The sequence below is a fragment of the Labrus mixtus genome, chromosome 15 (genome assembly GCF_963584025.1).
Source record: "Labrus mixtus chromosome 15, fLabMix1.1, whole genome shotgun sequence".
NCBI classification, from domain to species: Eukaryota; Metazoa; Chordata; class Actinopteri; order Labriformes; family Labridae; genus Labrus; species Labrus mixtus.
In genome coordinates this window covers 11787517-11815486 of record NC_083626.1, presented here as the reverse complement: position 1 = coordinate 11815486, position 27970 = coordinate 11787517, and the positions used below count along the sequence as shown (strand labels likewise).

At 38.6% G+C, this 27970-nt stretch overlaps 1 protein-coding gene across 1 annotated transcript in view; it reads right to left on the bottom strand.

Moving 5' to 3' along the window:
- The window catches only part of si:dkey-178k16.1 (band 4.1-like protein 1), a 40337-nt gene extending 21776 nt beyond the window's left edge, over window positions 1-18561 (bottom strand). Inside the window, exons 1-3 of the mRNA XM_061057186.1 lie at window positions 18210-18561; window positions 1000-1088; window positions 523-672 (exon numbers count right to left, since the gene is read on the bottom strand). Coding sequence (XP_060913169.1) covers window positions 523-672; window positions 1000-1071 — 222 coding nt within the window. The 5' untranslated portion in view covers window positions 1072-1088; window positions 18210-18561. The remainder of the gene's footprint in view (window positions 1-522; window positions 673-999; window positions 1089-18209) is intronic.
- Between the last annotated feature and the right edge of the window lie 9409 nt (window positions 18562-27970).

Genomic DNA, 27970 nt, shown 5'->3' with positions numbered 1-27970 from the left:
TTTAAAGAATATGCCTGGTTTTGCAGTTGTGGTCATCATTTTCTTCAGTATAATTTTGTTGCCTTAAACGTGATTGCAGGGATATGGGTGAAAACGCTACAACAGAGTCTGATGGTGAAACAAATGAGCAACATGAGATCAAGAAGAATACAAACTTACAGATGGTTGGTAATTGTCTTAGTAAAAACTAAAGCGCAAAACAATTTAAGATAATGTATGGCAATTCAGCAACACTCCTCCGTTAAAGTCCAACAAACAAGTTTAAATCAATTAGTTTACTCTCAGTTTCTAGCCTCCTGATTCTTTCCAGATTTCAAGTTGCTTAAAAATGTAAAATAAATCTCTTGGATATCAAATTTTGAATCCTTTTCAGAGTGAAAATAGTTAAACATCTAGAAAAGTACAATCTTATTATTACAGGCAGAAAATATGGCCAAAACCAAAAGACAACGATAGTTAAAAACTTATACTGTGAAACACAAAATACTGGTCAATTTATTTCCCTGAATTTCTCAACCATACCTCAACTGCAACCTCGTAGTCTGAGCCGTCAAGCAGGGTGATTTTGACAGGGACGGTCTTTGGCCTCTTGTTGGTTTTCTGGGGGGATTTGGAGGCTTTGCTGGGGGTCTTTTCTGAGCTATCATCCGCATCTCCATGGTCCTCTGGAACCTGGGAGGGAGAAAATCCTTCCTTTTATTTAGTGAGCTTCAAATCAATAGAGCATTACCCTAAGCCTTCATTTAAATATTCGTATTGATCACATACGCGTCTTGCAAAGTGATTGAATGCCTTATATGTGATCATGTGAGGAAATCATCTCATGCATGATGTAGTGCAATAGCTGGCGCCCTGAGATGTTAAGATGTTAAGTTGCTGGCATAGACAGAGGGGGGCTAGCTGCCTTGCATAGCAAACAGAGAGCCGGAAGGCCCCTGAGTGATTGAAAGGCTCCAGTTAAATGATGTACAGCTGCTGTGAGTTCCACTGGGCTCCCACCTGATTGGTTCTCCTGGCGTCACCCTCCATTGCGCTCCTCATCTCCTCAGCCAAAGCCTTCTCTGTTGTCATAGAAATGGATTGCAGTCCTGCAACCAAACACAAACATATTTTGTCAACATCAAATATTTTCCTGGTTTAAAAAAAACAGTGTTGGGAGGATGTTTACTGTGACTTAAAAGTCCAATCTGCTTATGATCTCAGAATGGATCTGACTCATTAGACCATAACTAAAACATTTCTCTTCATACCCACTACACAGCATTGTCAATCTTCACCTGCCTGCTACTATATGGTCATTTTAACTATCCTGTGCTGTTATGAAGTTTCAGTGTCCTTCCCATATGCACTTTCATTGCAATGTACATTGAGGAATGGTGGTGAAAGAGAGGACGAGGGCAGTTCAGCTCACAGCCTCCCACAGGAGCACTCTGCATGAAGAGCGTTGGCTTCAGGACGCTCTCCTCTCACACACCAGCAAAAGGAGATAGCATAAATTACATCAGCCAGAGAGCCCTGCGGCAGCGCACGAGATGGCAGACACACCGAGAAATACAGAGAGAGAGAGAAAGGAGAGGGAGAAAGACGGCCAGGAAAGGAAGGAGAGGGCATTGGGAATATGACAACAATCCTAAAATGAGACAGGAGGAAGGAGGGCATAATAGGAAGAGGTACGGATGCAAAAAAGAACAAGAGAAGGGCTGGAGAGTGAGACATACACCAATGCTGAGCTTGAGACAAATGAGGCCTGCAGTTTGAAGGTGACCACAGATATACTCCACCTCGGTGCACGGTGCTCTGTGTACAGGTCACAAACTGTACATAGGTAATATTCACATGAGGCCTTACTAGAAGAAAAAAAATCCCTGGAGTAAAAGCCACGAGATAATTTATAGCTTTAATATGAAAAGCAAGGACAGGGTCACAACAATAATATTCCTTCTATAGCGCATGCAATTTTGCAGAGAAGCATGTGAATTATTTTCATTCTACACTTAAGTCATGTTTGGAGGAATATTGGATGATATTGGATGAGATAGTAATACTGCAAAGTTTTATGTTGGTTCCATTTCCCCACAGAAGAGGGTGGGGCGCTGGTCAGTGCGTGCGCCATGTATGGAGGCTATAGTCTTCCAAGCGGGCGGCCCGGGTTAGGGTCCTGCCTGTGGCTCCTTTTCCTGCATGTCATTCCCCACTCTCTCTATCCACTGTCATATCTCACCATTAAAGGCACAAAAAGCCCAAAAATAAATCTTAAAAAAAAGGATGAGGGTAACTTCTCATCATCTATTGTTTATCTTAGAATATTCCCAATTCTAGTCTCAATATAAAAGTTTGTGCCCAAGAAATGGAAACTCAACTGAATAATGTAACATTTTCTTAAGAAACTCCTGGAAATGTGTCAGCCCTAAGGCATCTGTACCACTGTTTAAAACCTGGAGAGCTCCAGTGGTGTATTAGAGACAACCAAATGTAGAAACAGTAAAATGAAGCCATAAAGAGAACGAGTTTTTCACTTTGAAACAGATTCCCATTAAAAAGTAAAGAAATCTTTAAAATTGTTTAAACATGATAATTAAACAAATGATATTATGAGTAAAGCTCTAAATGGTCCTTACCACACACATGTGCATAATCACACATGACAGACCTTTACATTACAAATAGTAGGGCTTGAATGTAAAAAATTGAAACGAAAAACATAAAGGGAGGCGAAAGGTTAATGAGAGGAAAGGATTAGTGAGAAGGGGACATGGGAAGCGCTGATTTAAAAAAAAAAAAACAAAGCTTCCGAGGAAAACTGTCATTAAGGAGGAGCAACACAGAAGCATAATTTGGTCTAATAACGGCAAGCAAAGTGTTTGTAAAGCAGGAAAAGATGTACTACTATTTCTCCCCAAAGAAGCGGGCCTAATTAATAATTTCTTCTTCTACCAGCTGTCGATGTACATCTCAGTGTTTACAATTTGGGAGGCTTGAACACAGCACGTCTCAGCTTTCATGATAGGTCAGCCTCCCTCTGCATAATGAAGCTGGATCAAAGATGAGTACAGTCTGGCTGCAGAGAGGCTGCAGATGTCACACGCTCACATCATGCACAGTTACTCGGCTACTCTAATGAGAGTTTAAGGTGTATTAAATGATCTTACTTATGCAAAATATCTTAATTGATTCCAAAAATAGTCTCATTAGAACTGTATAATATTTGCATGAATTACATCGTGAGCTGTTTCAGGATGAAAAGGTTAAAACAAGGGGAAATTTCATGCGTGCGTCTCGTTCAATTTTTGTTTATGCGGTGAGACTGTCAAAATTAGACAGGGGCAGAAGCCAAGTGCATGTACAGGTTGCTGTTCTAAAGTGCTGAATAGCTAGGAAACTAACATGGAGCATAGTGATCTGAACCTGTTTTATAACAACCAATGACACAGCAAAGTTACTCAGTTATGGGGCAACATGAATTCCACATAAATATCCACATAAATTGTGAGTTTTGGTCATGCATCATATCTACCCCAACTTTCTGTACAGTGTACGCCTGCCTTAGTGAATCCAAAGAATAGTAAGATATTTTCACATGGCTTTTCAGCTGGAAGTACAGTATCTCAAAGAAAAAAATGTTTGTCCAAAATGTTGTTTTATGCACACATGCTTTGTAACAGTTAGAATCAATTAATATATTTGAACAGTGTTTTATGTTAAAAGGGACATTTTATGAAAAATCTGTAAAAGTTTACAGTATTTGTGAACATATATTTGTGTAACCTGAGTGTCTACCGACCCACACAATGTGAAATAAACCCATCCAGTCCTTTGTTTGTGGTCTGCATAAGTCTTACAACACAGACAAAAATGCTGCGTTTCAAATTTGCTCTCCTTGTGATGTCACAGTGGGATTCTGGTAAAAAAAACAAAACAAAAAAAAACACCCTCTCCTCCCCTGGTATCTCCTCTTGTGGACTCCAGCCCCAGCCTAGAGCAGACTTTAGCACAGGTCCCCCATTTTTATTCTCACTAGCAAAGGAGTGATGTCTAGCGGGAAAACTCAGCGGGGGCTCATTGAATTTAAAGAGACACACACACCAAAACAGAGCATTCTGAGAGAGCTGGTTTATACAGGGTCACAAACCTCCTCTGGTGCTTATATTTTGACCAAAGCACAGCACAGATGTTTCATTTAGACCACAGGGGACTGTTTTTGGAAAAGGTGGAAAAGGGGTATAATATGTCCTCTTTAAAGGCCAGAGGTGATGCATCCCTTTGTCTGGTTTCACAAAGCATAGACATCCTTCTATGATCATTTTCCACGACACAATTATCTCCTACATAACATTAGTGTAGGTTATGCAGTACAGCTCAGTTACTGTTAATATTGCACCACTGAGACCTGGCATTGTATGCTAATGCTATGATGTAGACTAAACTATCAGTACAGGAATCTTGACTCCCTGTTTTCTTGTATGCCTCAGCTGTACACTGTGTTTAAAGCCGTAAACAAATGTTATCATGCGAGCATCTTTTCTATAGATTGGTACATATGTTGTCACTGTACCTGCAAAATCAGTATTTCAGCATCATCAATATGAGCATGTTAGCCCTGTAAGTGTGAATAAAGCTTGTTTTTTTGTGTGCAATATTTGGAATTATAACCTGGGCCATAAAAGTTGCTTAGGTTGAGTTTTTCCCCCTGCTGTGTTCAACATTTTATAGGCTACAAAAGTTAATTTCATAAAACCAGTCCAGTAAGCAATTAGGTAACACAGTAAAGATGATTCAAATTCCATGTCCATTCTTATAACTTGACATCTAACTCTACTGTGATCGCTTTAAGGTGATAAATGTCAGTCCTCCTCGGCACTCGTTCATGTGAGCCAATCAGATCACTCCACTTTAATGCCCTGCTCAGTGTGAATGTCAGCCCCCATAAAGCAGCTGTCAGAACAATGAATCAGTGAATCACAGGAAAACTTGAGAGGAATTCTAATATATCAGTGTCAGAGACTTTAGGGCGCTCATTTCACACACATCATGATTACGTGGCCAATCAATTCTTTTATTTGGGTCACTTTGTGATTCAATCACTCCAGCTCCATATCAGTTCTGCTCTGCGCACACCTAATCATCTGTGTGAGGGAGATGATGGAGACAGAGTGAGATGTGTGAGGCGCTGCGGCTGCTTTTGCTCAAAATTCAAAAACAGTTATTGTCTTCAGACTCCTATTAAAAGTCCCTCTAAAAAAAAACACATGAGGTGCTTTAGTTCTTAAACTTCAAAGAACGAGCATCAAGGTAAGATATAAGTGAAAAGTATGTCAGCATCTTAGTAGGTGAAGTTTTAAAAACAACGTGTTGGGTTTATGGCTTCCAAAAATAAGCTGATTGTGTGACTTGGCTTTTCTTAACTTACATAAGACAGAAATACATTTTTATTTTTACGTCTACCTAAGACATTTATGGACACTAATGGTACTACTGTGAAGTTTAACAACAAGTTTTAACATTTGAAGAGACAATTAAGATTAAGATTAAGTTTTACTTTATTGATCCCCGCAAAGGGAAATTTCTGTTTTTACACTCTGTTCACCATGCAACACACACATAGGCTGAAATATACACACATGCACAAACAGGATGCTATGGACATGTACTAATGGAGAGATGTCAGGGTGACAGAGCTGCCCACAGCTGGTGGTGGGGAAGCACCTCAGCAGTGCTCAGGAAGTGATCTGGCACCTCTCCAGCTACCAGACAAACTTCCATATTTGGTCTGCACCGGCGACCCTCCGGTTCCCAACCCAAGTCCCTACAGACTGAGCTACTGCCGCCCATGTAGATTGTAGACATCTTCCCTTTTCCTAATGTCTATTAATCTTAAACTGTGTGGGCGCCTTGGTGTTAGTGTGTCCGTCTGTGTGAGTTTCTAAATGGGTACTTGCCCTGATGGAAACTGATTGCACCAAAAGCTAACTAAAGGTCACAGCAGTCCCCAACTACTGCTGATGGTAATTGTGTCAGACATCAGGATACAAAAGTCAATGTGATTATTGACAAAAAGAAAGGGGAAGCTTTGCAACCCATTCTCAATGTTTGTTCACACTGTTGAATAAGCAACACTCACTATGATAAAGACCTTGAAGAGCTTTTAAAGTAAAGTTCAAAGTATTTAGTCTCTTCAACTTCTGTTTCAATCTTTGAGTTTTGTCTGAGTCCTAATTACTATTAAGAATAGGCGGGCACTGAAGGAAAATTACAAAATTGTAAGCACCACAACTGACCCACATGTAAAAATGATATCAAAATGGGATTATGTGGTAACCTCTGATAGGGTGCCAAGGAGAAGCCACTCAGTCAAGTCTGATCAAACCCCAGTCACACAGTCCTCACAGAGCACATTAGCTACAATTTTAACTGATAATAAATAAAACCTATAAGATATTTTAATTGCTGCTTTTCGATGATAAACATTCTTACATTACAGAATCATTCAAATGAATTAACATGGATAGCTAAAAACAGAAACCATATACTGTATATTCACATGGATGCCTCTTCTGACATCAGTCCAGAGATAGGAAGCTCACATTATGTTATAATCATACACTATAAAACATGGAAGTAGTTTCAGTGAAGTCAACCACTGGTTATTAAAGGGGAGTTTTGAAGCCCCAGTCACCTTATTGAAAATGCTTACTTACATTTGTACTGCTGTGTTCCAGCTCACAAGACATATAGGCCTATAGAAATTAATAAATGATTACTGTTTCAACCCATTCTATAAAGAACATGAAAAGACAATGGATAGAGCAATTCCAAATGTATAATGGGCCAAATTTTGAGGTGAAATATGATGATGATACGTGATAATGTATTTGCTTCTGCTAGCAAAATGTAATGTAATCTTGTTTAATGCTTAATGTAAACAACTGCAGGGTACGTGTGTTAGCTTGCTTACTAGGAAGGCTAGGCTAACAATTTATGTTGTGAATTATAGAAAAAGCTTACAAATTCCTGCTTTATTCATTACTCATGATTTTAGGCATTTTCTTTGGGTTTGTTTAAACACAATCTGACAGTTATGTTAGCTAAGAAGCAGGTTCATGCAAACGTTAGCTGTTCTCCTAGCCTTCTATTTCTTTGAAATATGGTGCACTATTCCTTTGGATTGAAACTATCCATTCTCATTACAGTTACGACTGAAAAAAAATGTTAAATTATATTTTAACGGTTTCCCTAATACAATTTTGAAAGCTGAAACACACTATGGGTGCTAGGCAACACATCATTATTTTACATTTTTAAATGTTGAATCCCATTCATTTAAACTGAACATTGGTGGACACAATAACCAACAATGGAGACCTGTAAATTATAAATGCAATCAATCACAATATTTATGCAATTATTTGTTTTTTACACTCATATACTTTGATTTTGTTGGACTGAGGCAGGATTTAGCATTATTATAATCCATGACAACTCACAAGTCACTACTGAGCATATTTGCCTCCTAGTTTATTCGCCTCAGAATAGTAGAAAACATGTTTTCTTTCCAAAACAACCAGCATGTTCGGCCTGGAATATATTTCCTGGTTCGGTTCATGAACCAAATAATTAGTGCTCACCATTTTTTTCATATCCAAATATTGCCTGCACAATATAGTTTTTGCTGAAAACTTTAAAAGTGTAAGCTCTAGCCAAACATTTCACCAGTCTGTCACTGTTGTGTGTTGGTGCCTGGGAATAAGCCAAGGATTGTAATCATGTTTGAGAAGTACTCATTAGTATTCATTTAACCGTTGGGTTATATTTTCTGCTAATGCTTAAAATAATTTCCCTATTTTGTCGTCTAAATTATTTTTTAAAGCCATCTTTGCAACGCTTAAAATACATTTCTGGTGCAGATAACAAATTATTTTCTCTTCTATGTTTCCTAAAAAAATAATTACTGTAAAAACAAATTATCCTTAATGTGTCAAAATGTGTTAACTGCTAACGGACATCAGCCTGCATAATAATCCTCAAACTTCTCTTTAAGCACACAAACTGACCATCTTAGCTGCTGATGGTCAAACACTGTTTTAATAAATGAGGCATCTGCACTCCTGTATTTTTCTGCAGCAAGTGCTTGCCTCCAAATAATGCTATGTTAAGTTTTTATTTTCACTTAAAAAAAGTAATGGTAATATATGCACTGTCTATGATTTGGAGCATTTGCTTCTGAGAAAGAACAGATCAAATCTATTTTCATACAAATAAATACGCTTTGTTGCATAAATGTAACTTTTTCAAGTGTCTTATAAAACACTGCAGGCATCAATCTGATAAGCAGTGCTTAGCCAATCAGCTGTTCACGATCTTTTAAGATAAGACACAGATTGGTTCAGCCTGGTCCCTTTACTGTGTCAAACATAAGCACTCCAATCCTAAGCACACACGCACGCATACACACACACACACACACACACACACACACACACACACACACACACACACACACACACACACACAGTCTTCCCTATCTCTGAGTCCTCTTATTCAGGACTCTATCAGACTTGCTACATGGGACTATCTCTGGAGATGACCTCCTCTCTGCTCTCTTTCAGCCCAGATACACAGTAATCACTTCTAAGCAGAGCTTCTGTCCTGATGTAAGCCGGGATCAACTAAACTCTCTGGAGGGGAAGAGAGTCTCACACTGCAGAACGCACAACTAAACAAAGTACAATTTAGACTTTGTTGCACCAATACATTACTGCAGCCCGGCAGCTCAGATAAATTGACAGATAGGAAACAACATGATGGCTGATCATCTGGGACAGAATGATGTCCATGACGCAGCGTTCCCAGAGGCCTGCCCTTGCACATTTGTCTTCGTGCCATCTCTGAAACAAAGACTCTGTCAATTTAGAGGCCCCATAAATTGACCGGACTTCAGGAAGGTGAGAGTTTCCCACAGGCCTGTCGTTCATCAGCAGGTGGGCAGGAGAAATCTGTCAAATCTAGCATCTCAGAAATATGTCAGAGTATAGCAGGGGGGAAACACACGGATGACAGCTTGTGGATTCCTCTCGCTAGCAGGAAATTGTGCATGTGCTAACAGCGTCAAGTGTCTCAATTTTCCACAGGAAAAAAAAAAAAGGTCTGGTCTACAGTGTGAGAGCAAAACAGTGAGAAAAGCATGAGATGTGGTGTCATCAGCATACATAAAGCTTTGCAATGAAGGTGTTAAGAGATTATTTCAAAGAGTACCAGGCTCCCTTTTTTTTTTCTAAAAATAATCAAGACAATTCCAGTCTTTGTGGTAACAATGCTGTGCTGATCTTTTTTTAGAGCAATTATTGTTTTAAAAATAAAATCCACTTGCTACTCTTGTCTTTTGCAATGTATTTTAATAATAGCAGCCAGATTTTAAAGCCTTCTGTGAGGTTTCAGAGCTCTCATAATCATACCGAAAAAAGTGATTCCTCCCCACACTGTGGATGCCGCTTATTGCTTTATTTTACAGCTTTTAAATCGAGGTGCAGAATTTAGCTCTATACATCAGCCCTGCTGCTCCAACAAGGCACATTTGTTCTCTTCTCTTTTTTTGGCCATATCTGTACTGCTGTTGTCATCTTCTCAATCATTTCTCACAACATCCCCCCCAAAGAGTGTTAGCCCCCACACTGCATTTGATTGTGACTCATTTCCCTGTAGGCTACTTCATTTTCAAATGCATCATGAAAAAGCAATCCAGCAGCTTCCTACTCTGTCAAAGTTACCTTTACTATAAGAAGAAAACAGTAATCAGCGAAGCTTAAAGGGCCAGTTCAGGGCTTACAATAAACTCTGACAACCACTAGTGTTCAGTGCAGTGACAGGAAAACAGTGTTTTTTCTGATCTTTAGTTTGTTTTTACTTGTCAGGGTAAATTGACCCATTTATTAACCTCTAGTGAAGAAGCTAAGATAGTGACCATCATCAGGGCTTATAAACTGAGGGTGCATCAGCTTCTAACAGCCTTATTTACAATGTTAGGATGTGGGCTATAAACGTGAAACCCAGCAGTAGTAGAAGTAGTTGTTTAAGCAGCAGCAGCATAAGAAGTAGTCGTAAAATGTGTAGTCATGAGTGCTAAAAGGAAAACACAGATAATGTTTTCTGTGATCTCCAGGCACTGTTTTTCCTTCATCAGAATATCTTTTGTTACTACATCACGTAAAAAATGAACAAAGCTTAAACCAAACTTTACACCTGGTAATTAGGCTATTCATTCATTTGGACATTTAAATGGATAGTACATTTGCTTTGTAACAAAGACATTTGCTTCTGATAAACCATCTGTCTGGTATCAGGACATTTGAGGAGATAATTCAATGGACTACAAACATGGCTACAGGTCTCTTATTTTTGTGCCAAGAATAAAAGTACCCCTGTTGTTTCCTTGGCAGTTCAGACAGGTTGGCTGCCCTAATGGATTGTTAGCACACAAAAAACAGATATATTTCACATTTCTAATTCATATTCATGATGCTTCACATTCACAGTATTTATTTTCATTTATCCTATTACATTAACTATAACCTAGACTGTACCTCAAATACCAATGCTTGCATGTGAAACCTGATCGCAATAAAACTATTTTTGTCTGATCCTGATCATGACCTTCTGAACTATACTGTAAAAATGACAAACAGTAATAATAATTTATATTTTATTAATCCCGCGAGGGGAAATTCGGTTTTACACTCTGTTTAATGAACATGCTACACACACATAGGCCATTGCTACTACTGTTTAACATGCTTACAAGCTTAACTTGAATTATGACTGTGGTGAACATAATACCTGGTAAACCTAAACATAAGCATGTAAACATTGTAGTTGTGGCATTATGGCATGTTCATGCTAGCACACAATAGCCAGTGCAAAATAATTAAATTGTACATTGTGTCTGCTGTCCCAAAGAAGGATGTGTAAGAGTATCTGACTAAACAATTTAACTCCATCACCCATCACTAGTCTGCATTAGAATTAGTTGTTTAATCTAAATATTAACGTTTTTGTGAATGTAGGCCCATAATGCTGGTTAAAACGTGTGTCTACCTGTAAACTGTAACGCAGCCACTAGCAGAGCCGGAGCTTATTGGTCTGCTCTTTCAGTTCTAAACTGATTTAAATTTCAACAGTAAAATTGAACCGATTTCTGAACTATGGTGGTTCTCACAATTATTTGATTTGATTAAATACATATGCAATTCTGTGCAATGAATGTCACATGCAGCTACTGTTGCTAAAAGGCATTAGTATACATTCACATACACTCTTAATGTAGTGTGCTAAAGAACTGTATCATCTGACATCTTCAGGTCCCCAACTGTATCCAGTCACTAAACATTCTTCAATGAGCCTTACCATTTTATCATGCAGCTACCTCCACATCTCGAGTTTGTAATCACTGCTTCCTTTCTAATGGCACACACAGCCAGTCTATCAATCTTGAGGAAGGGCTGGCTCTGAGAAACCTGGAACCAGAACGTGGGAGTTGGGGGAAATGGGAGTGGCAAGATGTCCTTGTTCAGAGGAAATCACACACACACACATTCTCCAAACCTTTGGCACTCAGCAGTCCTGGAGGCAGATTGCATAGCCGGACTGTTAAGTCTGCTGCAAATCATGTCACACCACAACAGAGATAAATGATGCGCCTTACAAACCAATGAGGCTGCAAGTTCATCCTCCCCGAGAGAGAGAGAGAGAGCCCAGAGGGAGTGCTACCTGCATAGACCTACAAGAACTCTCTGAGGGGAGAGTCTGTGCCACAGCAGGGGAAATTATAGGGGTTAGCACAGCTTCTACCCACCGACACCTGAAGTACTAAGTTCCTCTTTCTGACTTGTCTTGAAAAGATTTAATATTACCTTCATCATTGCTTGGGGTCAGAAAAGGTAGCAAATGTCAGTATCAAAGTAAGACTGGAGGGGGCATTCAAATGCTCATCCTCACATATCTAAACAAGTCAGGTAGTGAAACCTGCCAAAACAAGCTCTTAAAATATATTTTTTCACTTATGAGATGAAAATCCATCTCACATTTATTTTGCACCACAAAGACATCTCATGTTCATATATATCTTCATGACCAGGGGTCATGTCCTGATGTGTGTAGACAGTTGTACTACTGTTGTGACCCTCGAATGTTGCCATACTCAGTGTAAGTCTCGTGAGACTTGGTAAGAACAAACGGGACTTAGAACGTTATTGTTATGATGACCCGAGTATGTTCGTCTGGCACGCTAACGTTCATGTGAATAAAAGCTACGTTGGGAACTCATTATGACAATAAAACCACAATGTGTAACAAGTACTTTAGTGCTGTCAAACTTTCTTTTTTTTTAAATTAAACACTAAAATTCAGTAGTAGATTGCAATGAATCACATTTTTAATCAAGTTAAATGTTATATTTTGTATGTTAGTACTGTCTAAGACAAAGGGAACTTTACTTCCCGTTTGGATACAAACCTAGTTTTATTTTGAAAGAAAATAAGGAGCTTGTGGTAGACCAAAGGTTACAACAGGGAAAAAAGCAGCTTGTTACTGACCAAGATGAAAACAGCTAAAGAGGATGATAAGAAAAGTGAAATGTTTGACTTGTCAACGCATTCGTTTTGAAAGTGAAATTATCCATTTATTGGTTCAGATGCGTCATTCTTTGTTGTCACTGTGCCTATAGGGAGTAATGCTGTCAAAATCATTTTAATTATCATTGTATATGATATGTAGTAATGATAAATAATATTTAAAGTCAGACATATTCTACTAGTACCATATATCATATTTCACTCCCCTCCGCCTTCGTTTAGTTGAACGGCTGGCAGCGGTGTGGCGGCTGAAATGACTGAAGAGTTTTTCATAATTCCGTACCTGCTACATGAATTAGCCCTAATTTGTGGCTTAGCCCTCTGCCTTACTAGTTGAAGTTAGTTATGACTTGTTCAAATGTAGCATCTTTGTAAGGCGAGTTCAGAGCTGTGAATCTTAAGGCCAGTGAGAGAATGGGCAGGTCAATTTTATCAACAACTTTGGTGTTATGTGAATCTATTGCCATAATATAACATTATACAAATAGTTGTATCTTCTCTCTTTCTGCCACTCCCTCTTTCCAACTTTATCAACAGATGACTGTCTACAGATGAGTCTGGTTCTTCCTGAGGTTACTGCCTGCAATGAAGTGTTTATCTTGCTTTTGTTGCTCACTAATTGGTGGATTCATCTTGGTTCTAGCTGAATTTTTCGATTTGATTATAAATGTTTCAAAATGCAGAAAATGGCATAGAAGGACCCCTTTGACCAAACTCTACTTAGGCCCCCACAGAATATTGCTTTGCAGGACGCCCCCTTCATGTGTGTTCCACATTAATTGTCCAAAAGCAGTTTGAATCACTAAAACATAATTGAAATAATCAGACAGCCACCCTACTTTGATTTCTCTATCACAAACAAGCTTTTTTTTTAAGAATGAGCACTGTACACAGACAGTTGTTTGGATGACAATGATTGTGAGACATGTTGACATAGTGTTGGTACACTCACAGACAAATAGTGCAGACTGCTGAACATGCTGTGGGTATTCACTGAGACAGAGCAAGGGAGCTGCAGACTTCTCTTTGCACTTCCACAATAGCTTCATTTTCTAACACTGGAGGTTGCCGCTTGGTCGAGACGAGACAAGATGAGACACAATAAGATTTCGTAAGTGATTGGTGGCCCATATTAAAGATAAACTCACAATATAATGATTCTGCACTAATTAATATATTGCAAGACAATAATTGAATGACACATTATTTTATCTGAACTAAAAAATATAAAAATGCCCCGAGAAATTGTTAAAGGAGTTATGTATCGCTGCAATTTGCAGTCAGTCTTTAGCGCTTATCACATTTCACGTCTTGACTGATGTCTGACATTATCCCACTGTCTTCTTCTTCTTCTTCTTCTCCTTCTTTGGTCAATTAACTTCCATTCATGTAAGCCTCATTAACATAATAGACACCACCACAGGGAGTCATGAAGTGGTGATGCTGTAAGTCAAATTGGCAGGGAAATCTGATTAGAGCACTTTATGTTTTTGTGAAAATGTCGATATTTGGCTCCAATGACAACATAATCGTATTCAGACTGACAATATATATTGCTGTGTCGATATTTTGTCCATCCCCAACTGTATAAGCAGCCTGGTTATCATTATGGCTTCAGATGGACAGAGACAGCAATAGTAAAACTTCTCTCAACCGGAAGGTCGAGGGTTCGATCCCCAGCTCCTGCAGCATCATGTCCCATGTGTCCTTTGGCACGACACTTGTGGCTGTATGAATGTGTTTGAATGGGATTACTTTTGATGGTCACTTTACATAGAAACCTCTTCCATCAGTGTGTGAATGGGTGTAATGTGTAGGTGTGTCATGTGGTGTAAATGCGCTTTGAGTAGTCAGAAGACTAGAAAAGCGCGATACAAGCTCAAGTCTATTTACCATTTACAACTACTGTATGTTTAAGAGCCTCCAGAAAATGCGAACATTATCCTGGTGCCACATTATAAAATATTAGTACAATGCATTGCATTAATGAGGATGCACATTTTGTAATCGTTATTTTTTAATTAATATGATAATGAATTACCTGGATAAATAAATTCATCGATTTTATCCAGGAACAAAAAGCCCTAAAACAGCCGGATTATGCTGCACATTACCACAGCAGTCACACTTAATTAAAGCATAGACAAGCATCTTTCTCTCATTTCTACAGTTTAAACATCTTCTGCATGCTTCTCTTGATTCCCCTCTTTGCATTTTAAGGATATTTACTTGTAGAGTTAAATAGATGAAACAAAACATGTTATCACTTGTCACCACGATGACAGGAAGACGACAGGCACCACCCTGTGCCTGCAGCTCATTCAAGTTGTTTCTATCTGACCAAAAAGGGAGAGTGTCGCCACAAACGATCGTTAACACAGAGACATCAGGCGTGGCTGTTTAAAATGCAGTTTCCATGGGAACCCTTGTCTAACATCATCTGTCAAGCACATCAAAATAAGATAAAGAGAAGCGAAAAATAGCCATGGGCATTTCTTTGCTAGTTTACGCACATGTAAGATAGAAGAGGAAGTAAACTGTTATGTGGTGGTTTATTGAAGAATGACACAGTTCATGTAGAAGTATTCACACTGACAGGGTGGAGAAAAGTATATGATGTAGATCTCTGATGTATGTGCAAGATAGATTAGGGTAATTAATTGTCAGATGATTTGAATCAAATGGCTTTTACAGTATGTTTTCAAAGTAAAATTGGTTGGCTGGATTGTGTCAGAGTTATGATTTGATTGTAATTTCACTGTGATTTATGTTAAGAAAGCCTCAATCTCACCTTAAGGAGGAAGTTAAGGATAACCTTAACCAAATTTACAAAATACTTCAGTGTATTTTAAACTGAAAATGTAACAGTGTAACTTTCCATCAAATGCACTCATTCTACGTTAAATGTAAAACACTGTCAATCTTGTCTTGTGATTTTGACTGGCTTGTGGTTTGGGAATTTGATCGCTGTAGACTACATGTTTGTCAAACTGTGTTACCTGCCTCACTCTTATAGAATTATACAGAAGAAAAACTGAACTCAAAAAACCAGACGTCTTATCCCACAACACACTATTTGTGATGATAATGCAAATAACTGAGCGTTTGTTATCTTTATTACATCGTTGAAAGCTTGTCTCACTTTTTTTGTGATATCAGTCTATCTGGATGAGAATTCGGCTCTGAATGGACCACTGGCCCGGCTTCAATGAGCTATGACCAATCGATCAAAGGATGACTTAAAAATAGGACTTGTGGGAGAGCGGTGTCGAAGTTTTATAGCTTGCACACTGAATACAAAAACAAACACGTGCAAAACTGCATCCTGCAGCTTAACAAAATCTGACCTAACCTTTACTCTGCATTCACAGCGTTGTACATCAACTCTAACTAGTAATGGAATCACTGTCTCAATCAGCATTGTAACCTTGCTAGACCCTCCCTGTTCTAGTTGTCTGGAATTCCTGTTATATCTAAGCTGTCATAGATAAAAGCAATTTACTCTGGGAAATGTAGCATGTAATTCCATTACAGTATCTCCAGCAGTGAGACTCCTTGGATCACCTTGACAACAGTCTAGTAAACATGTATTCCATTTTTTTCTTAACATGTGTTTAACACATCATGCATCCACACAATGAGGCTTTCTCTTCAATGTGAATGAGCATGGGATGTGGCAGAAGAACACCTTGCTGCTCAGGCTTGCACCGTGGGATGCTCAAAGTGGAGCAGGTGAAGTAGAGGAAAAAAGAGGCCAAAGAATGCATGGAGGGACAACACAACAGACGGACAGATGGACATTTTAAGCTCTAATTTTCCCCCTCCCTGCTTCGCAAATTCAGCGTCTGTGAGTTACTGTAGCCTGTGGTGTGGCTGAAATTAAAGGAGGACTGACAGTCTGTGTGCGTGGGATGAGAATGAACAGAAGGCTTCAGTGCTGATAATGGTAGCTCTTACTGTCTGACTAGTCTGTAGGTGTTGGAAATAAAACTTGCTGAGTAGTGCAATTATGAAGACTTTTCTTGCACTTTATTTGCAAGTTTATTTTTCTGTCCATTTACTGCAGTAGCTGTGTTATGTGAATCTATTGCCATAATAAAACATTATACAAATAGTTGTGTCTTCTCTCTTTCTGCCACTCCCTCTTTCCCACTTTATCAACAGATGACTGTCTACAGATGAGTCAGGTTCTTGCTGAGGTTTCAGCCTGTAAAATAAAGTGTTTATCTTGCCGCTGTTGCTCACTGATGGTGGATTCATGTTGGTTCTAGCTGAATAATATAACAAAGAGTCTAGATCTTCTCTTAATGTAAAGTGCCATAAATAACCTCTACGATGATATGGTGCTATAGAAATAAAATGGACTGATGATTGACTGATTGTACTAGTGTCAGTGTCACATCTATCAAATCTATAACTATAAGTATTATTTTTTTGTAGTAAACACACCCATCTCTGTTTTCATCCAATTGATTTTAAATGACAAGATATTCAAAGGAAAGTTAATCATTTTGCTTTCTTGTCTCTATCATTTCTCCTCCTTCCTGCATCTCCCTCTATCCCACTTTCCAATCCCAGCACAGTTTCTGCAGATGGCTGTTCGACATGAGTCTGGTTTTGCTCAAGGTTTCTGCCTTTTAAAAAGGACATTTTTTTCCTTTCCACTGTAACTTTGCTAGATGTTGCTTATTGCCGTGCTCATGGTGGATTAATAACGGGTCTTAGATAATATAACAATGGGTAATGTTGACCTGGTCTTTTGTAACATAATATAACAATATGTCAAATATTTTACCGGCCCTTTTGTAACATAGTAGAGTAAGGTCGTTTACCTGCTCTTTTGTGACAAAATATAATAATAAGTCAGATATTTTACCTGCCCCTTGTAACATAATATTTGACCTGCTCGTTTTTTAAATGTTGAGAACATTTATTGTGAATTTGCTCGCTAGGTATACAAATAAAGACTGATAGAATCATTCTTTCTTAAGGCTATGTATTGAGATAACTGCTAAGTCAAGGAGAGCAATGCCAGTGTAGCCCACTTTGTCTCAGTGCAATTCACACATTCAGGAGACCTTCTGTAGCCGAGGCGCCCACGCCTGCCCCCTGTGCCACACCCGCGACAATACACTCCGTTTCAATTAGCTCATTATCTCGAGCATCAGCTGTTAGCCTATAGCTCAACATCAAGAAATCTAAATCTCACACACACTGACAGGAATAGCTCTGAACAATTGTAGGAGGGATGGCTGTGCACAGAACTGAGTCTATGTGATTGAGTAATACGATAAGAAAGGCGCACCTGACACTCTGCCTACAGGGCCTTCATGTGCATGAATAAGGATGCCCTGATTCTGTTCAGCTTATTAAACCAGCCTGACGACCATATTGGTCGGATTAAAGCTGTGTGGCAACACCCTCTCCATCCCTCCATGACACTTGAAGCACAAAGAGCATGCAGAGCTCGGTTTTCTGTAACGCTTGACGCCGGTTATCGTCCCTCTCCCACAATGTCATTTCATTACAACCGGCGAATGCAGCATGCACCTGTTCCGCTGTCATCACAGGAACAAATAAAACGCATACCTGTCCTGTCAGGTCGGATGTCAAGCTTCAGTCCTGGTTCTGATCATTGAGATCGCAGCCGCCGCCGCCCCGGAGCTCGTTCGCTCTGCCGCGGGAGATGCAGTCCTGCAGGCGGGGACAGCAGACAGGCACCAGCCGGCAGGGATGGTTACGGTCGGAAAAAGAGCTGGAGGAGAAGGGAGCAGAGAGAGGGGCGTTTTCACTGTGGAAGCGAGGAAACTCCTAACGTCGTGCGTGATGTGTGAGGACCTCTCCGCCTGTGACACACACAGCGCCTCTTCACGCCACTTGCTTCACTGATTCTCGGCTCCTGTTCCCAGCAGTACAGCAGCGCATGGTGAACTGTAGGCTATGATAAGATGGTCTGAAGCACACAGCACGATTTAACATTCCCAATCAACACAGTTCTACAAATTGTATTATGCATAACCTATTATCTTTCATTAAAAGATATGAATAAACTTCTGAAATATTCTCTAAAGTGCGTTTTTTTTTCCTTTCCAATTTTCGGTCTCATCCCTTTTTCCAAACAAGTCTCCTGCTTCATCTTCTCTTTACATTTTATTGTATCATTTATTAGATAAGGTTACTTTATGTTTTATTTCAGTTAGCCTGTTTTGATGTTTGACGTAGCCTATATCATTGGTGGTGATCTTTTTTTTTTTTTTTTTTTTTTTTTTTTTAAACCTGTATGGTGAGGTTTCGTCTGAATAAACTTGAGTTATTCAAAAGTTCTCATTTTAATTCCCTGCACAAAATGTTAAACTGAAGACTGGCGGGCACCTGCCGTGTGATGCTTATCAAGAGCTTTTAGCATCCTTTCTGTGTCAGAGCGCCCTCAAATGTCATCATGGGACCTGTCAGTTACTTAAAAAGTCTAAATGCAATGTGCATTAGGCATCATTAATTGCAAATCAATGCACTTGGCTTTGCATTAAACTAATTGAAAGAGATACTGGTAGGCCTAGATGTTGACGTAAGGAGATTGATAGGCCTAAAGAGCTAAACGTTGCTCTGATTACAACTGGGATTTATTAATAAAGGGAAGGTTCCTTATAGCCAACTTGTATGGAATAACATTTTTAACAAGCTCCAGACATTGTTACTTTTATTCAGTTGTATTCAAAGATATGTCTTTAACCCACTGCATTAAGGAAAACATAGCATATTGTTTCCTGCATAGAGAGCACTGTGTTCATTGGATGAAGGCTAAGTGGGTGATGTATTGCATGGTGAGTCATAGGAACCTGCTGTTCTGAACGCCCTCTTTGGCTTTCATGCACAAGTATTCAAATGCAAATATGCATGCAGGAAAATCAATGCCAGTCATGCCTCAGTGGACCTCTTGATGCTTACAGGATATGCAAACCCAGAGCAACGGAATCACTTCACTGTCATATGGGAAAGATTTGTGAAGCCTGAACTAATGCTCTATAATATTTGTATATAGCAACCCTTAATGAACAAGATAATACATTACATAAGCAGAATATATACACATTATTGTTTAGATAACACATTTTATTTACTTGTTAACAGCTGTTAAGTTAATCCAAGTAGTTTTGCAGATATTTCTCCACATGGTGGCGTCATTTCCCTTCATTTACCTTTACACACTACCAATCAGTAAATTGAAGCCTTCGCTTTGTACCTGCAAGATAAACTAAGTAATGACATATATGAACAAAGTTGGAGGCAAACTAACTCAATGCAAGATAATGAAAGCTGACATTATTTGTACAGGAGCTGTCAGAGTTAGACAGCAAGTTAAAATCATCTTCTCTCTTGAGGCCCCAACCTTCTAATTCATGTTAGTAATCTTCAGCTTACCAATGTTGTAAGTGATAGCTTTCTTATGACATCCATTGAATTTGACGTTTTTAACATACTCCTTGTTTTTTGTTGTGTGTGATGCAAACAGGATGAGATGCAATTGCTAGCATGAGTAAAGTGCAAAGAAAGATCTATACTCATTTTTCAAAAAGTCATGAAGGTTATAAAAAAGGGTTAAGGAGACAGGATGTAGTAGTTGGGCTCTCAAATTAAATTAGTTTTAAGGTGTGTTATCATCCTATCAGGATCATAAATACTTTGACCCTCGTGTCAGGTCGCGGGGAGTGTTGCTCATGTATTAGCGTTATAACAACCACACTTTAAAAACAAACTACCACCAGACGTCCATACATGTTGCTTCAGTTTTCTCATGTGCAGAATTACTCTGCACACCCAGACTGAAGCTGGGCCATAAATCTCTCTTCACATTATTCACATTGCCATATGCTTTTTCCTTGAGGCAAATCCAGACATTAAATATTTCTCCATAAAAGGATAAGAAGTTGGACTGAAGATACAATTATGTCATTGCCACATTCCCCTAACACATGATTTATATTTGTTGCATTTTCAAAGACATTTAAACACCCCTGTTAAGTTGCCACAAGGAAAAAGGGCCATACTTCCAGGTAACCAACTAAAGGAATACCTGCAGCACTGTAAAACATCATAATAGTTCTCATGTTTAAAAGTTTAATTGTTAACATTTCTTGATTTCATTTTATGACTCTTCCTTTCCGCTCACTAAGGTCCTCGATTTCAGAATCAGAAATACTTTATTAATCCCAGAGGAAAATTCCATAGTTACAGTTTCTCCAAAATATACAATATAGCAGTAGAAATATAGTAATAAAAACATTTACAGACATATTTACTTCATATATATATATATACGACCATTTCCTCAACAGATTCCGAGATTTTTTCCAGAATTGATCTTGGAAATTCCTGGCAGAAAACAGACTCTATGTCTGTGTTCATAGGCAAACAGTGAGAGCACCGACACAACCAGTCCACCCCAGCTCGAGCCGGCCCGGGCTCCTCGTCCTCACCGCTGCCGACAGGCAGGCCTTATGTCTCTGCTGCTGAGCTGGCGCTGGCCGCCGTGACACAAGACCGGCCTGTCGCAGCAGCCGTCTCGCCGCTATATTCATATTTTTTCGCCATTATCAGCTTTCTCCATAGAGCCTGTTAGCATAGCTTCCAAGCAATATGGCGAACGTTAAGTTTCGATTCTGGGAGTGAGTTCCCACTGATCTGTGATTGGTCTGTAGCTTCAGTGGTAGAAAATATGAGGAACTAGCGTTGTAGTTTCACCCCGCTAACCGCAACAGCTTCCAGTGACACAATATGACGATATTTGTCTCACTGGAAGCTCCTTTTCAGACTCAGAAATACAGAACTTTCCAGTCTCAGGGGGAAATGAGGGCAGGATGCATGACCATTCAAAAATACAACCAGGTTTCTAATGATACAAAGCTTAATGCAAATGGGTGAAGTATCCCTTTAACTGTTTTTGACTGAGCTTAGTAGGCTATCTTTTATTTTTGACATCAACAGCTCAAGGTATAGACCATGTGGTCTTTTGTGCTCAAGGTGTAGACCATGTCTTGAAGGTGATCACCATGGTGATCACCTTCAAGACCACATACTGGTGGATTCTGGTAGGGGCGAATCAAGAGAACAAGTACTGCAGCTTAAGCAGTCAATGTAACGTTACCCGAGAGCGACAATTTCAAGTTGAAACCACACAATATTGAAGCCATAGAAGCTTGATAACCACCATTGAATGATACATGGCTGATGTCATGTAAATAAAGTCTGAAATGTTTTTTACACTGTAGGCTACCACTGCTCTTCTTTATATAACCAGAGGTATATTCAGGGCTGAACGGTCTGAGTGTAGCTTCAAATACAGTTAAATGTAAGCCTTCTGCCAACAAATTCAAAGAACTTTCATTTTACTGTTTCCAACTGTAGCCAATAAATGTTCAATGACAGCAGTTGTCTTTCCCTTCTCAATACTAATAAGAGAAACTTAAAATTACTGACATCTTTTCTTCATTATAAAAATGAAATGTACAGTATACAACAGTCTAAAGTCTTTCTTTGTTAAGACAAGTTTTTGAATGTATGTTCCAATGAATAAAATCAGTGATTAGAGCTTGTAGCCTATTGAAAATATACACTATGTAAGTAGGTCCAGCAAAAAGGCCCACAATAACCTGAAATCCCTGAAAATAAGTTACACAACTAAATCAATATTACAAAATCATATCAATAGATGAGGTCACTCCTATATTGTTTCTCTGAAAATTTGCAAGCAATTACTATAATGAAAATATTTTTGCTTTGTGGCAGGAAACTGTTGTCTTATCACTGGGGTGTTTCATTTACATATTATGATTCACATCGACCTTCAGGGCATGTGTAACTATTTAGAAACTTTTAGAGGTATGTTGTAACTTCTCTCTGTGCTAATGAAACAGTCCTGATGGGTTGTTGTGGTGATGGTGGTTTGTGGTGTGTGTGTGTGTGTGTGTGTGTGCGCGTGCGCGTGTGTAAATCCAGAGGAAAATAAACATCGCAGTGGATGCAATCTTCTGTGATCACCATAGGTGCCACAATCAAGCGAAATGTTTTTTTGGATACTTGAGCTGAAAATGTTTCACCAAGAGAAAACGCAAGAATACATTATGGTTTCACTCAAACTGGACTCAGTTTATCTTTTTTAAATAATGATTTTCTGTTTTGAATTGTCAGAGAAAAAAAGGTAAAATCTTCTCCGTTTATCTTTCAGGTCTAGCTGGAGTCTTTTAGGTCTCTGCTGAATATGTGCCAATGAGAATAGAATAATAGCCTAAATCCTGCCAAATATAAAACAAAGCTTTCAACATAGAGTTGTAAGAGATAAATCCAGCTTCTTCTGATATTTACCAGAACACTAACAGCGCAGGTTGTAAGTGTGAAAGGCCCTCATGGGGTTGTCCTGTCTGTTTGGATAACTGCTGTATTTCTGCTCCTTGCTGTTAAGTTTTTTGTTTTTTTAAAGTTCCCTGAATCCCTTTGACTTTGCTTTTATCAGCCCTTTCTTACACATTGAAGAACATTGAAGAGCATGACATCAATATTAAACACTAATTATAAACCAGGAACTTCTTGTCTTTCTTAATAAATGACAGCTTATGAGCATCAAGTGTTTTAACTAGTCCTATTCTGTTCAGGATAAAGGACACAACATATTAACTGGTGAAGTTGCAGTCAAAGAGCAAGGATTAAATGTGGATAATTGACTTTGTGCCTTAGCTATTTTGACCTCACCTGTACAAACAAACTTGAACACACACAACACACATGTTTCCTCTCACAAAGGTGCTGTTCATCATGACTCCCTGCAGGTTGTGTATTATTTATAAATGAGATTTACAGATGTCAAAGCTACATGCCAACTTTCTCTGACTGCTGTTTTCTCCTCTCAACTTAAGTGTTACGAAAGATAGGCCAAACAGAGTGCAGTGTGGCTGTTTCCCATGAGATTACATGAAATAGATCTAACATGTTGCTCTCATTTGGTGAACTGTTCATTCTGTGAAGATGTGTGTGCTGTAGTGCTTTTTCATGTTGTAGAATACAGTATGTGGCACCATACTATGTTTCTACCCTATTCCATTAGGTAAGTTCAACTACCTGGATCTGTTACTGGTAAATACATTCTGCTCAGGCGCAATATGATCAACTACCTGCAATTCCTATCACTTCACTGAACACTAAATCTTCGCTCTATACCAAGTCTATCCAGAGTGAGAATTTGATAGATGACCTATAGAAGGGAAAAAGGAATTCCAATGGCTTTATGTTAACCTCAGAACAGTTCAGAGACTTAGACGCCGTGATTGAGATTAATCTCTTTGGCAATGTGCACTGAAGAAAAACAAGAGTGGAAGGAGCAGTGGCTTGGCATTTCTTGAAAACAATAAGAGATAGATTACTTGTGAAAACTGAGCTGGTCTAAAAGAAAATGAGGACACGGCATGGTTAAACTCACAGCACTTCTCTCTTTACTTAAAGTGTGTTGGCAACTCCTTCTGAATGAAACTGCATAACAAAAAAAAAAGGTTTTACTAAGTTTTCATGTGTTTTCTTTTCTTCACTGATTTATAAGATTAGGCTTTCTTCATTTGCTCCTTGAAGGAGACGATGGGTTAAAATGTAAGAAACCCCTATAAAGAAGTCTGACAAAAGGATCAACAAATTCACATTAAAATCACTACAAAAAAATTAGAAGGGAATTTTATACCTAATATCTCAAAAGTAAAGCAAGAAGGAAAAAATGACATACATCTGTTCTATAATTTGGTGGGCTTTCCTTCATACCTAGCTCTGTTACCAGATTATAACCAAGATGCTCATCTCAGAGAGAGACGGAATATTATGAAATTCAAATTCATATAGAATCCATAGAACAAGCTGAGGCATATGTAGAATCTACAAACTACAAATACATGAGTGGCAATAGGCAGGTCTTTTAAGGCTGATGAGTAAAAGAAGGGGCCAAACACCTTACAACCTGGGCTCTAAACCCTTGCAGATTTTAATGATGCCAGGTGGTCAGCGTTTTACTGTGTGGGTTCATAAGGCCACCTGCCACAAGGGGGGAGGCAGGTGGGGACCCAGGGGTGTCAAAGTTATCCCAGAAGGATAATCAAAAGACCTGGTAAGTGATAGATTGGATAGGGGAAAAAACAACAAAATCGTATAGAGCCACAAGAAGCTTCCTAAACTAAATAATGCACCGAAAATGATTATCTAAACCACTGCTGCAAAATGGTCCAGGACACCCAGAAAACACTTAACAAAAAACAAAGGGTGCCAGGGAGACCTTTGTTAACACAAAAGGCTGAGGTTGCAACAAAACTATCCAGCACCCCAAATTATACTCTGGGATACTGGCAATGGAAATCTACTACACACTAAGCTCTTCGTTGGTGTTTACATATACACACAGAAAACTAGACAAACCACATGGAGAACCTCTCACTACCTCTGATGGTGAGATAATGAGTCAGCACAGATCACTGGAGACTACAGAGTATATAAAAGCTCCCCACACCTGGGCTTAATCACAGCCAATCAGTGTCACACACACCTGACTGCAGTGAGTTGATTCTCTCACCTCTCTCACTGAGCAGGAATAGTGAGTGCCCTCACACTTTCTACTCCAACTTTTGATTAATTGTCATCTCTAAATCTCCTGCAGGTGTAACCATGAATATTCATCTGTGTCTGGTGTCAAACCTGTAACCGACTGGTGACCTGTCTAGGCTACAACTCCTCCTCTTGACCTTTGAGCACAGCTAAAGAAGTCCTGTGTTGTTTTCTGCATTTCCACTGTTGTTTTCTCAAACTTGATAGTACAATTACCTGTGATTGATTGATTATTTCCTCATTCTCCTTATGGTTTTGGTTTAGGACATATAGGATAATAAAACAAATCAGAATTCAGTCATCTGCAAATAAAAAACAATATTTATTTTTTATGAGAGAAAAAATAAAAGAAAGAAAGGATTCTCTTCCACGGCTGACAATTATGTTGTAGATAGTGAATAAGACGAATTTAAAAAATCACATCATTCACTACATAAACTATTAGGACCCAATTAGAGAAGTAAGCTGTATGAAATCAACTCTCAGTTCTAAGAAACCAAAATGTATCACAAGAAAAGGAAAGCATTTTTGAATGGGACACATATATATAGCAAAAGTTAGATTATATATTTTATGGATTTTAATCGCTTTATAGCTTCTGATTTCAATTGAGCCGCATTACAAACACGCTCTGCCTTATTCTGGCATTAACATATTGATAATTAAAGCATTTATCATATGTATGTCCCTTTAAATATTTTTAGTAATGAAGACGAATGCAATGCGTTATGAATCTTTAACAGATATCAACAATGAAACAATTCTTAATACGAGACAAAAGGACAACTAGCATTGTATCTTTCCTTTTCCTTAAAATTTTCAGTCACACAGTGAGATTCACAGTCTGCACTGTGTAGTCCCTGCACGGCACATCTGCGGCACGGCACGGCCTCCAGATGTGTTTCTGTTTGAAGCAAAGCCAGATGACTCTATATGTTTGCTCTTTAAACAGGTCTCCACATACCGTCTGCATGTCCTTTCTTTTGCAGTTGTGTGTCTTTTGCAGTTATTCCCTGTGAGACTGAATGGGAGTAAATGGGCATAAAACAATAAACAAGTCAGCAACATTCCATAGGTACACTGCAGAGAGTGAGATGTTCCCAGGAGAACATTAATTATGAGAATAAAAATACTTTTTTTTTTTTCTTTCCTGTGAGACAGAAAAATGATCTCAGAGTAACATGCGGTAATCTTATTGGACGTGTTTTAACCATGTCGCGTAAAGCAGAGCTAACTCACTCTTGCTAATTTCAGATCGTTCCCCTTGAAAGCATTCAGGCTGTGTACATGAAGTTATACTTGAGTATTTCCATCATGTTCAACTTTATACCTATGCTGCACAAAAAAGAGAGAGAGGTTTTTTTTTTAAACGGTGCTCCCCTATAACAACAGCTAGAGAAAGTAAAGTAATTCACTTTGCACTTAAGGCATATCATTAATAGTAATTTACCAGGTTATATGTCCTTGTTGTGTCTGACTCTAGTGCAGAAAATGAAAGCTGGCAAAAATGATTTATGGTTTTGTACTTTCTTTCTTTTTTTGCTCAGAGAGAAACTTTGGAAGGTATCTGATTAAATCAATCAAATCAAGTCAAAAGTCCTGACATGTCATGTCGTGAACTGATTTATCGTGCAATGCTGTTACATCTAATTGCAGCATAAATCTTAGAATAAGTTGACAATGAGTCATTGCTTAAGCATACTATTTTAAATTCTAAGAAAACACCAGACAAACTGATCACCAAAGACTATTTCCATGCACCAATTGTACATAATGTATTCCTGCGTTTCATAAAAACCATCTGCATTCATGAGGCTTCAGCTCTGATGTTAATCTTAATCATGAGGTGAGAGGCACACATATCAAATCCTCAAAGTGCTGGATTTCAAAATAAATGTAAAAGTACTGGAGTGTACTTCTGAAATGGTGTAAAAGAAAAAAATCCTTGCCTGGATCACCTCATTTCTTTTTGCTACTCTCCTGGGGTTAAGAGGGGAAAAAACTCTCTCTCGCACACAATCGCTGTTAACATTCTTCCATAAAAATTGTGAAATGGTCTAAGAATCTGCAGGGCAAAATGGAATAAATTGAGATTGTTACTTTTTTTTCAGTCCTGCTGAAGTGAAATGGTACAAAATGCTCTGTGTGTCAGGCGTCCAGAACAAGATGTAAGTTTAAGAAATTGAGTTGTTGAAAGGAATCATGTCTCTAGCCCAAAGGCCAACAAAAACTTAATTCATGCAATTAAGCTTTTCTAGGTATCCTCAGACATAATTACACGTACCTTTAGCAGGTGTGGTGCCACAGCATGCACTGATACACACTTTTCATTCCCTGTGGGCACATCATGGAAGAGGGCTCTGACAGACAAGTCTTTTCAAGTAAATGAGAATGTAATGTATCATCCAAAGCAGCCTGATTTATACAAGTATGAACATTTTGTCTCTTTACCCCACCAAGTTTACATGTTTCCACAGTAAGCTGGTAATTATTACTCATCAGGATATCCTTACTGGTGTTATATGTTCATCTACAACTTGTGATTTCCTCTGTTTTATGATAGGATCTACTATTTCCAAACTGATTGGCACATAGTAGTGTTTAAATTCATAAGAAATACATCCAATAATAAACATTCAACACATGCACATAAATATTTTTAAAATGTTGGTCTGTTTTATTGTTTATTGTTAGCTCATATCTTGCTTTCTGCATCTACATCT